General features: G+C 39.7%; 1 protein-coding gene across 2 annotated transcripts in view; it reads left to right on the forward strand.

Moving 5' to 3' along the window:
• The window catches only part of ddx21 (DEAD (Asp-Glu-Ala-Asp) box helicase 21), a 73,595-nt gene extending 61,561 nt beyond the window's left edge, over positions 1-12,034 (forward strand). Inside the window, exons 1-16 of one of the 2 annotated variants that reach the window (XM_018666875.2) lie at positions 3,950-4,118; positions 4,884-5,105; positions 5,286-5,414; positions 5,881-5,956; positions 6,314-6,492; positions 6,606-6,723; positions 6,904-7,089; positions 7,412-7,557; positions 7,924-8,073; positions 8,543-8,704; positions 8,817-8,936; positions 9,318-9,391; positions 9,598-9,757; positions 10,119-10,253; positions 10,835-10,879; positions 11,018-12,034. In XM_018666875.2, the coding sequence (XP_018522391.1) occupies positions 4,035-4,118; positions 4,884-5,105; positions 5,286-5,414; positions 5,881-5,956; positions 6,314-6,492; positions 6,606-6,723; positions 6,904-7,089; positions 7,412-7,557; positions 7,924-8,073; positions 8,543-8,704; positions 8,817-8,936; positions 9,318-9,391; positions 9,598-9,757; positions 10,119-10,253; positions 10,835-10,879; positions 11,018-11,281 (2,250 nt within the window). In that variant the 5' untranslated portion in view covers positions 3,950-4,034 and the 3' untranslated portion in view covers positions 11,282-12,034. Of the gene's footprint in view, positions 1-3,949; positions 4,119-4,883; positions 5,106-5,285; positions 5,415-5,880; positions 5,957-6,313; positions 6,493-6,605; positions 6,724-6,903; positions 7,090-7,411; positions 7,558-7,923; positions 8,074-8,542; positions 8,705-8,816; positions 8,937-9,317; positions 9,392-9,597; positions 9,758-10,118; positions 10,254-10,834; positions 10,880-11,017 lie in introns of those variants that run through there. The other variant, XM_051077682.1, reaches the window with a different exon arrangement.
• Positions 12,035-12,665: the final 631 nt, after the last annotated feature.

The raw sequence follows: 12,665 nt of genomic DNA on the forward strand, positions 1-12,665 counted from the left end.
CTTTTGTGTGCAATAACCTCATCCACCGTCACAGTGCAATAATTGAATTTAACCACAGGCCATATACAGTTCTCTATATTTATCTTATTTCATCCTTATTTTATTTGATCTATATTTTGTATATTTATCTAAGAGTTTACTGTTTATTTTTTATGCTATTAAAAGTTTACTGTACATTGTTTATTTTTTTAATCCTATGTTTTATAACTGTTTGCAAGCAGTTGTTGTTGTGGTTTGCAAACTGTCCTGTGTGCTGTTTCTTTCTTTATAAACTGATGGAAATTTTAATTTCCCTGAGGGAGTCATCCCAAAGGGATCAATAAAGTCAAGTCTAAGTCTAAGTCTAAGTCCAAGGTCGCTTGTTCCTACCCTCAGCGCACTGGAGCTTTGTCATCATGATAACAATAATCATCATGCAGTTAATGTTGTGGAATGGCCTCAGTTTGGTCAGGTTTCCATATAAAAACTAGTTGGTTATGTTTAGGAAAAAAAATGTAGTATGGTTTAAAATTAAGAAACAGCAATGACTTTGCTTGATCCTGATCTAAAATCACTGTAAATTCATTACTAGGTGGTGCCACAATGTTACAGAGAATATTGTACTAAAAGCTTAGCACACATAAATTTCTTTGTACAGCACACTATAGTAAAAGCTTAAAGGACCCCCCGCGCAATCACCTGATTTACACCCATCTTTACACCTGCCTCTTTTCATCCCACCTATTAGTGACCCAGTATTTGTACTAGTGAGCTTTCTCCAGTCATATGAAAAATCCTCTATTTTACTCAGATTATTTTATTCAGCCATTGTTTAAGCCATTTGCTTTTCCATTCATGACTCCAGCCATGTTCTGATTTTTGCTTGCCTGCCTGCACCCTATTCGGTTTTGTTTGCTTCTACTGATTGCGTGCCCCTTTTCTAATCCAAGTAAATGCTTTTTTTCCCAACTTCACCTGCCTTGAGTTTGAGTCTTGCTTTTGAGTCCACACAATTAGGTACAGACTTCCTTGTCTTGAAGCCCATTGTTGTTAGGGAATTGACCATCAACACTGTGTACACGGTGGCTTCTGAGTGAGGCTTCTGGATTAAACTTTTATTGTCACATTTGTCCTTTAAGCTTTTACTATAGTGTACTGCACAAAGAAATGTATTGTATAGCCTTTACTACAATATTCACTGTAACATTGTGGTACCACCTAGTAATAAATTTAGAGTGAATTAAGATCAAGTATGATTTCTTTATACTCTGGTAGTGGTCTCTTGCATGAATTATGTGGTTGATATGTTGAGAAAAAACTGTCAGCTAATTCTAAATGAGCATAAACTGACTGTCATTCATTGTAGGGAGGCAAGATATATTTATATATGTTTAAGTTTACATTTAACACCTACACTCGTGGTACAGCCATGGCAGGTGATGCCCCAAGGCTTTTTTTGTTTATGAGTCTGATGTGCTTTCGACCATGGTACTGTAGAGGAAACACATGGATTTTGAAGCAGTTCAGTTACATCAAGTTAGTGTTTCTGTTCCATAAAAAGTTACGAGCTCAGCAGGTCAATGTATCAGTCCCATTCAGCCACAGGAGGTACACAGGTCAAATCTTATCTGAGCTCGTATCAACTGCAAAATTAGATCTGCTTATGTTTAATTACAAATGTACAATTTCTACAATCCTTCTGTGCAGGAAAACATTTCCTACAAAACTACAATTTGGTCTGATGACTAGCAAGTTATAGTGGTTAGGTATTTAGGGAGCTCAAGTTTAGGTAACTTTGACAGTGTCACACCACTGGTGTGTCATGTCCCTGTGCCTCAGAGTTGAGATAGTCAATTAAATAGGGAACTAAATGTTTATTGTGAAATTCATTTGTCCAGTTATGTGAGTCTATGGTGTGTATAGAGTAGGTGTAGTTAAACCTGATAACTGCAATGTACTGCTTTATATTGCCAGGTGCTTCTACTTTATGTACACCCTGAACACTATGAGGAAAACATGGTGTCATTAAGTTAAGAATTAAAACAAACAATGATCCTGCATGACGTTTGGGAGAGAAGGGCTCCTTTATTATAGGGATCCATAATGCTGGGGTTTAGCACGGAGTTCATTTTTACCTTTATTTAAATATTGTATGTACATGTTAAGTGGTGTCTGAAGGCCAAAATGCATTAGTTACATAACAAAGATTTTAAAACTACAAGTGTTGCTTGATCTTTGATCCACCTGACTGCCTGCCTTCACAACTTGCAAGCAGGTGATGTTTTTTCAGCACCCCTCCTTTATAGTTAGGTTTGTTAACATATTAAATGAGGACTCCCTCTATTTACCATTACAAATGGATGTACACTGATGCAGTAGAACCAGAAGTATCTTTCTTTGAGTCTCTAACATCATTACAGGTAGTGACTACATTATCACTGCCTATAATGCAAATGGATAGCATATTTTTTCTGTGTCCTCCCTGACTGGCAAGTACACTGTTGCTCATGTGCATATCCAGCTGATTAAAGGTTGCTCAAAGTGCTAAAATCAACTGGCAGTTGTCAGTTTCTAGAGACACTCACTTTTATAATTATTGTTTACATTTTTTTCTTGTGAGAAATGTGCAGAATTAAGAATAACACATTTTCATGGTGTTCTGACACCTTGGTATTTTCTTGACCTTGAAATTCATGTTAGTGGTCAGTCTGTGCTCAGTGCTGAAGTGCAAACAGGGAGGATACGATTCAAATTAGGCAGCATAAAATGACTTTTATTAACAACCTGCAATTAAATACTACTAGGGACACTTCAATCCCTGATCTCTTCTTTCCCACATGTTGAAATGTCCTCTAACCCAAAATTACTCCTGATGTGTGTGTCTGTTTTTAAAAATGAGTCATGCATTACAATGGACACAATCTGCAATGATGTGGGTGGGAGGCCAGTGAGTGATCTTCTCTGTGTCACTGAACTAGCGGCCCGTTTGTGGATTTGTGAGATATCTGCACAGTTGGTGGTGGAGGTGAGGGGATGGCTTACCGCTGGCATGCTGTAATACATAATATTGAACTTTAAATTGTTTGTAGGCCCAAGGCAGATCATAGATGTTAGGTGATACTTAACGGCCAAATGAGCTGTCTGCCTCTCCTGATAAAACAGTTAAGATTTTATGAGCTTCAAGCATGGCCATCTAAGTGCTGATAACCTAGTCATTACAACAGGACCTGGATCTTTGTGAGGGGGTGCATCTTTATTACTCTGTCCGGTTCCCTGTGTATATACATCTGTTTACAATTATTTCTATATAGAAACTCAGAAACCTGTGTTCCCATATCCACCTGTGCCATGTCATGTATTCTACACAAACTATATGAACATATTGTAATTAATTAAATTGGACATGTATAGTTTTCTTTTGCAATAGTTTTATTTAACAGTCCACCTTACTTCGGTTGGACTTCAATGTAAAGTCTATTATTCCAACCCTGTGGATGGACATTATGCAACTAATTGTACATCGGTACCGTACATACCAAAACACAAAGCCTGGGGACAGGACATGTGTGCCATCTGCTGGGCAGCTATTATCATTACCGTTTTAATGTTGGCTGCAGTGCGTTAAAAGGGCAGTGCGAATACCTCTGTCTTAAAATGAGCATCATCTGAGTTAATTAATTATTTGTACGCTTGTTTGGTTGAATTTCATTCATATTTCTGTCACACGTTATTATGTACTGCACATCAATAATTTTTACATTGTTTTTACTCATGAAAGGCGTAGCAGAATAAAAAAAATGACATTGTTAAAAAAATCACCTTTTGTTTTGATTCATCTATAGAGTAGAACTCACGGTGATGTACTGTGAGCAATGACATGCTAAGGTGTTTAGTGGTCTTGCTTGCTTTGCTCTGTAGTGTCTTGTCTATCGCTTCTATTTCTATGTCTACCTCGTGAACACGCTTCTTTGCGCCGCCCTGCGCGTTCCTTTCCATCCGCGTGCCTGAGGGTTTACCCGTGTGTCTACGCCGAGGGGTTTCATCAGGGAAGAGAAATGCCGTCAAAAATCATCTTTGACACCGAAGACCAAGCCATGGAGGAACATGTAGACACTGTCGCGGAGGCTAAAACCCTGAAGGTGAGCAGAGTGCGTCGTCTCACCCAGGACAGATTGAAATATCCGTGTGGCTCTCGTGCGACGTTGTGCCCCGGCTGTTCCATGTTTGACAACATGTGGTCGAACGTGCTAACCTTAAACCTCGGCTAACCGGCAGCTAACTGTCAGCAGACCAATGTAATATGGGTTTGTGTAGCCACACTAGGACTTAAACATTGTTAACATTATGTAAGAAACTGCAGTACGAATGAAATACAGTGAAAAATATCCACTGCTCTGGTACTGTTAGCATACATTGTAAACGTAGCTAGCTGTAAGGTCACGTGGCCTGTCCACGTTTTGCTGATCTGATCTGTAGAGTATACGGATGTACGCGCTGACTGCATGGAAGAAGTGAAGACGCTGTCAACGTGTGTATCAATCTGCGCTGCTGCGGGCGCGATCTAATGACGTCTTACACAGCTGGGCTTGTCAGCTGTTACACAAGTATACAAAACAAGTTCACTTAGTTACTGCCGCTACAACTGATTATCGATATATTTTTAAAAAATCAGTCCCAACTCCTCTTACAGTAAGTGTAACTTGAGTTGTATCATTGGTTGTGCAACGTAATTACAGCTATGTTCGTTTTTAATCAAAGAAAAATTGCAATGCTAAACATTTGACTCTTTTAAATAGAAACTAAGAGCCCCTCTAGTTTTTTTGAAACTTTGAGTGGATGCACAGTATTTGTTTTAACTGAAACCTAATTGCTTTTATTGTTTTTGTTGTAAAAAATAAATTAAGATCAAGACCAAGGAGGGCAAGAAGCTGAAGAAGAAGCAGTTGGAGGAGCAGGAGGACCCAGACTGTGAACCTCCAGCACCAAAGAAGAAAAAGAAAAAAGACAAGCTTGCAGCGGACCAAGTGAATGGCCACTTAGATGAGGCCACAGACATGAATGGCAACAGTAATGGTGTTGAAACACCAAAGCAGAAGACTAAGAAAAACAGTGAAGAAGGCACAGAGGTCAGTGCTGTGTTATTAGTACGAACACATTGTAATACATTTTCTAACTATTAAGGCCTAGTCTTGGTTATTTTGTGGGATATTGAGTGATCTGTTAAATGGTGAAAAGTTTGTAGAAGAGCTCTGGCTATGCCCTGGTAGATAAGGTCATACTCTCTCCACTTTTATCTTTGGGTTTAGAAAAAAAAGAAGAAACAAAAGAAAGCAATTGCAGAAGGAGAAACCAATGGACATTCCACCCCAAACAGCCCAGTTCAGACACCGTCACAGTCAAGTGAAGACTCAACCAGTGACAGCGAAAAAGAAACGGTACGACTTGCAGACTGTGTGTGTAGAGTTTTTCCTTTCGGGAGTGGTAAAAAGTTAGTTTTGGTACTTATTGTGTAATAACTCCACTTATTGGTAAACAAAATAAATAATATATACTCTATCAGTTTTTATTGGAGTTTTCTACTAGTATTTGTTTTAGCATCTTCAAAGTCTGAATGTTGTTTGATAGTTAAAAAGAAATCAAGGTACACACCATTGAAATTCTATTTTTGCATCACACTATAAAAGAAAATGGCTATTCTGTATCTTTTTTGTGCTTTTTTGACCTTAAGCCTAACTACTCTTGTTGCCTGTTGTGACAAGTAGAATAACTCTAGAGGCACAGCAACATGGTTAGAATAGTTAGACCTTTCAGTCTTTTCCTCAACACTTGTGGGTTTTCTTTAATGGATACTCTTTAGGGTCAGCTTTACAGTAAAAAGACTGACTCGGTTTATTTGTTTAGGAGGAGACACCAGAGCAGAGGGAGGGAGCCTTCTCCAACTTCAGGATCTCCCAGGTCACCATTGATAAACTAAAAGGTAATCGTCCTGTATACATCAGAATTATACCGTAGTTGTTTTGCTACATGTCCAAAATCAACATTTTTGCTGCTCTGCACTGCACAAAACTGAGTAGACTGTGTGCTCTAACTTGGTTGATGAACTTCTCTTTATCATGTTTGAACACTTTATTATTTTTGCTTTTTTATTGCATGCACATGCTTTTTAACAATGCCTGACATTTTATGTTAGCTTTTGAGAAGTGATCTGACACACGGTGTGATAACAGTGAGCCTTGGAGCTGTGCTAAATAACAAATTAGCATTGATTGTCTGTCTTTGTCCCTTTCCTGTCATTCCACTTTCTCCCCCACCTCACTTTTCATCATTTTCTTAGCTCGGGGAGTCTCTTACCTGTTTGACATTCAGGTGAAGACATTCAATCCTGTATATGATGGAGAAGATGTAATTGCCCAAGCCCGAACAGGAACGGGAAAGACTTTCTCCTTTGCCATCCCTTTGGTGGAGAAGCTCCAGAGGAATTCATCTGAGATGACCAGAGGCCGGGCTCCCAAGGTACACACACATTCACACAAACCACTGAAAACTCACATCAGTCAGAGTCCCAGCATCAGTTGCTCTTTCAGTATATTTATATATGACTGAGTCTCTTCTCTGTTTGTCTGTAGGTCCTGGTGTTAGCTCCAACCAGAGAGTTAGCTATCCAGGTTGCTAAGGACTTCAAAGATGTCTCCAAGAGGCTGGCTATTGCCTGTTTCTATGGAGGCAGCTCATACAACCCACAGAGTAAGTCTTATACAAAAATGCAGTTTTCTTTAATAGAAGTTGTCTTTGAAACAGTTCAAAGAATCTGTTTCTACATATTAAAAGATTTCTAATGTTTGAATATGTGGTTTCTGTCCACTGCTCTGACACATTAACATTCTCATTAATAGTGACTCTCTCCATCCCTTTTGTCCTGTCTAGTTGATGCTATCCGAAATGGTATCGATATTCTGGTTGGAACCCCTGGTCGCATCAAAGACCACATCCAGAACCATAAACTCGACCTCACAAAACTGAAACACGTTGTTCTGGATGAAGTAGACCAAATGTTAGACATGGGGTTTGCAGAACAAGTTGAAGAAATTTTGGCTTCATCATACGAGAAAGGTAAAGTAATTCTTTGTGTGCTGGTTTATGAAATGAAAGTTGTAATTGTTATTAAAGAAGTCTCATAATGGTTTCTGCATACTTTTTAGATTTAGCATTTATGTGTACTCTTGTTTTTGAGTGTGTGCTCATATTTGTGTGTCTAGCACAGTGTGTAACTGTCTTGGGGTGCGTTTCTTACATGATATCATAGATAAAATTGTGGGGGAGGAGGGGAGTGTTTGTGAAATCATATTATTTGAACTGATAAGAGTGATAGATGTAAGTCTGTTTTTTTTTTTTTTTCACACAATTACAACAGTGTGTGTGTGTTCCTCTTTAGACAGTGACTCCAACCCCCAGACTCTGCTGTTTTCTGCCACCTGCCCCCCCTGGGTATATGATGTGGCTAAGAAATACATGAGACCGGGATGCAAACATGTTGACCTGATCGGCAAGAAAACACAGAAGGCTGCAACAACTGTTGAAGTAAGTGTGTGTTTGTCTGTATAAGAAAGAGTTTGAAGAGGTCAAAGGTGCATTAGATGCGTGATGGATGTGGTTTAACAGTGTTCTCTTAGTTGTTATGCTTAGATTTCTCAAAGCATGAACAGTTACAGTAACTGTGTCTCTGTAAAATAAGCTCACATATATCTCCATCAGGAAAGCACAGCAAGTTCATTTGCAGTAAAAATTGCTCTATTTATCATCATCAACATCAGCAGAATTATGATGAAGTACAAGTTAAACTCTGCCAGCAGGATTAATGAAAATGTCTCTTCTCATCTCCTGGTGTGCCCACCCCCCCCCTCACTATTTATCTTTGTGTCTCTCTGTCTGTCCTTTCTTCTGTAGCATCTGGCCATAGCATGCCACTGGTCACAGCGTGCAGCTGTGATAGGTGATGTGATCCAGGTTTACAGCGGCAGCCATGGCAGGACCATCGTGTTCTGTGAGACAAAGAAAGAGGCCAATGAACTTTCCATGAATGCATTCATCAAACAGGTAGACACACACACCACACACACCCTTGGACATATCGGAGGCAATATGTTTTTGTGTTGTCTGTCTCTCTGTCCCTTTTTTCCCCATTCTTGTGAATGCAATACCTCAGTAACAGCTTGAGGGAATTTCTTTCAATTTGGATCAAATGTTCACTTGGAAATAAAAATGACCTGATCAGATTTGGGCGGTCAAATGTCAAAGTCACTGTCACCTTACAAAACACGTTTTTGGTCATTACTCAAGAATTCACGCACTAATTAAGTGCAGCTTGACCAGTTAGTGGAGGCATACTACAGAGGCAGTAATCTTAGTCTGCTTTTATTTTCTAATTTTGTTGCTCAGTGTGTGTGTGTGTGTGTGTGTGTGTGTCAGTTCCCCCTCAGCAGTACCATTGTCTATGACTATGGCCATTAAAAAGCAAACAAATTCTTAGATGTTCATCTCTCATTTTATTGTGTGTATGTTTCAGAGTGCCCAGTCCCTCCATGGTGATATTCCTCAGAAACAGAGAGAGCTGACGCTGAAGGGCTTCAGGAATGGAGCCTTTGAGGTTCTTGTTGCCACTAATGTTGCAGCCCGTGGATTAGATATCCCCGAAGTTGACCTGGTGGTCCAGTGCTCTCCACCCAAGGTGTAAATCGCTGCCAGTAATCAACAAGAGTTTTACATCTTGTGTATGCCTTTGCTTTTATTTATACCTTTACTTTCTCTGAACTTTTTGCCTTCCCTGTGGTTGTTGTCAGGATGTGGAGTCATACATCCATCGTTCGGGACGTACAGGCAGAGCAGGCAGGACAGGAGTCTGCATCTGTTTCTACCAGAGGAAAGAAGAGGACCAGCTGCGCTACGTAGAAAACAAAGCAGTATGTGACCTTTTTAAATACGGTCAAAAGATAAGATGACATAGGGAAAAAGCATTTTTAGTTGTTGGGGCAGCAATGCCAACATTTTAACAACAAAAAGACCCAATGCTTTCAGTCACATCTGTGCTACACATGGGATAGAAATGGACCAAAAGGTAGAGAGAGGGAAAGCATTAAAAATAGTGGATGACCCAGAGTACAGGAAGGAGTGTTTCATCAGAGAAACTAGAGTTGAAAGAGGTGGTGTGGCATATAGAAAACCATGCAAATTTAAATTAATGTGAAAACTGAACTTTTTATTGACCATGAAACTGCTACTTCAACTCTACTTCAGATGTAGTGACTATCAAACTGAACACATTTTATTTTGTGCCCATCCAGGGAATCACGTTCAGACGAGTTGGCGTTCCCACTGCCAATGATATCATCAAGTCATCAAGCAAAGATGCTGTCAGGTGGGTTATTCTGGAAAATGAGAGGACTGCTATTATTACTCAGGGAACTTGGCATAGTTTAAAGTGGATTTTGAACAGTGGCTCCACAAAGCTGCTGTCCTACTGAAATCTCCCTCATCACAATATTGTTCAGTGTGAAACCGATTTCTTGACAGCAAGCAATTAAGTGCCCAATTGTTAAGATTTAATTTGTTTATTGTGTCCAGGTTTCTGGACTCTGTTCCAGTTACAGCCATCGACTACTTCAGAGCATCAGCTGAGAAGCTGATCGAGGAGAGAGGAGCAGTTGATGCACTAGCTGCTGCGCTGGCCCATATTTCTGGAGCCACAAGTCTAGAGCAGAGGTCACTGCTCAACTCTGATGCTGTAAGTTATATGCACACATACAGTAAATCTAGACACAATAATGTATAACAGCAACCGCTGCTCACCCTCACACACAGCTTTTTTGTATACAAGATAGCTCTTTGTCTGTTTGTGGAGGGTAGTGTTAATCACAACACAGGGGCCATGCTATCTTGCTATCCATTGGGATAGGACAAACAAACTAATAACAGGATGATCAAAAAAGCAATAACCCTTGGATACAAATATCATATTATTCCTGTAATGCACTTGGAAATGTAGTGCTCGTCCTCCATTTAGATTTCTCCATGTTTTTGTTGTGCTTTTAGGTGATGTATAACCCGAATTCCACCCCATTTATTCTTTCTGTTTATATTTTCAGGGTTACACCACAATGCAGTTGGTGTGTTCTCAGGAGATGCATAATCTGGGTTACGCCTGGAGAACCATCAAAGAACAGCTTGGAGAACAGTTTGAGAACCACATTCACAGAATGACCTTCCTCAAAGGCAAAACAGTATGTACACACAAACATGTACGCATATGACGGGCTGCTGGTGTGTATGTGTATTATAAATTTGCCTGCAATGATAGGGTTTTGAGTGAGTAAAGGGTGTTATTTCATATTTTTCATATTAATTCATTGTGTGTGCATAAAGTTTGGTGAGAACAGGGATGTAGGCCACAAAGACTTTGGCCTAAATGGTAGCCAGGAAGCACTGTTGATAGTAATAATAGCGACTTGCCAAAAAATGCCCCCCACAAATGATAAGAGTTTTAGAAATGAAAAAATAAATGGGAAGCCCACTGGTAAATTAAAATGCAAATTGAGAAAGGGAGCCTATGAAATGTATTCTTATAAAACTGTATTTTTCAGTTTATATGTGAATTCAGCTGCTCCAGCCACTACAATAAACAGAGCTAATTATCCACAGCAAGTGAACCATCTGTTTGCAAGAAACTAAACGTTTCTGTAGGTGTGACCATACTTGTTGTGACACTGATCCTGAGAACGCAGCAGGTACATAGACTGACTCCTCTGAGAAGCAGAGTGGGACAGGAACACTCACTATCTCACCCTGTTTGTGTTTCTAACAGGGAGTTTGTTTTGATGTTCCAGCTGACAAAGTCAAGGAGATTCAGGTGAGATGAAAATTCCATCTGTTCAACATGTGTGGTTGACTGTCTCCAGTGTCTTTAAGAAGACGCATAAATATTTTATATATACAGTGTTTCTTGTTTTAGTTGACATCCTTTTCATCTCCCTTGATCCTTCAACAGGAGAACTGGAAGGATGGTCGTCGTTGGCAACTGACTGCAGCAACAGAGCTCCCAGAGCTGGAGGAGAAGCAGTTCAATAACCGTGGTGACAGAGGCTTTGGCAGCGGTAACCGCGGTGACAGAAGAGGAGGGTTCAGAGGTGGAAGGGGACGCAGCTTTGGGGGAAATGGCGGCCGCGGTAATGGGTTCCGGAGCGGTGGTGGTGGCTTTGGCAACAACAGAGGAGGACATAAACGCAGCTTCAGTCAAGCTTTTGATTACTGAAGTAACCAGCCGGTGGACTGATAAGACTGACTGTCACTCGTCTGGGCTGGCAGTGGTTTTTATTGGCTGTCAGTGAGCTGGCTTAATTATGGCTGGTGGAAATCGCCATAATTAATACACAGTACATTAAATTACAGATCTTCAAATATAAAGAAAACGTATTATCTGTAGTATCCAAGTTAAGATCAGATTTTCTGTGTACAGCACATTAACACAGTACCACTGGCAGCCATTTTTTAATGCCTGATGTTTCTTCTAGGTGACACATTTGACAAAACTCAAGAAATGACATGTTTTGACCAGTTCACTGCATAAATCAGTACATAATTCACTTGCCATGTCTTGAATAGTAAGGGGTCAAAAATCACCGGCTGTAGTAAAAGTTTTACCTTTGACAGCACAAAATGAAAGTTTGAACAAGTCATCCACTGAGTCTTGGAAAAGTGTTACTTTTTTTAATACTGGGTGTTTGGGGAACAGTGGCAGCAATCAGACTTGAGCCTTTGTCCAAAACTCTGTGTCATGTGGGAGGCATTGTGTTTCTGCTCTGCCCCCACAGAACACAGTGATTAAATGGGTTTTAAACTTAATAGCTGTGCTCAGTGACAGGTTGATGCTTTACCATCATCTGAAACCTCTCTCCCCAAAAATATATTGGATGATTGCTTTGCAATTGCCTCTATTTAATAACTGTGTCTACTGCTTCCATTCATTTGAATGAAATGACTTATTCATTAAAAAAAGGTCAACTCAGGCTGTCTTATTTCTTTTTAAGGGGGTGTGAAATTAGCATATACACGTATGGCATTTTGAAGTATAAATTTCAATGTTATTGCTTTAGGGAGCCTTATACAGTTAGCTAACCTTAAAGAACATACATGGATCACCAACAATATAGTTAAAATTTTATGATGTCAAGATGGGACTGCCAGTAGAGTACACTGTACTGAAGAGAAATTACAGCACAGAACATGATAAGTTTTTTGGAATAATAAGTCACACTACAATAAGCCCTCTTCCCTTATCTGCCTCACTAAATCCCACTTGACCCCCATACTATTTCGTACAGGGGTCAAAACCTGTTCACCTCCTACCACCCCATACACACACCAGAAAAAATACTGACTACATATATAAGGTCTGCATATCCCTTATAAATAAGGTAGTTCACTTCCTGTATTGATATATATTTTTTCAACATTCATCCATTATCAATATTCTTTATTTTTAAGTGTCACAGGGGGGCTGGAGCCAATCCCAACTGACACAAGTCAAGACAATTTTAGGGCACTTCAAGGCACTGTAAATATAGAGCAGGTCTAGACCGTACTCTTTATCTTATTAAAGTTACAAAGAGAGACCCAACAGATCCCACCATGAGCAA

This window comes from Lates calcarifer, linkage group LG2 (genome assembly GCF_001640805.2).
Source record: "Lates calcarifer isolate ASB-BC8 linkage group LG2, TLL_Latcal_v3, whole genome shotgun sequence".
In the NCBI taxonomy this organism is placed as follows: domain Eukaryota; kingdom Metazoa; phylum Chordata; class Actinopteri; family Centropomidae; genus Lates; species Lates calcarifer.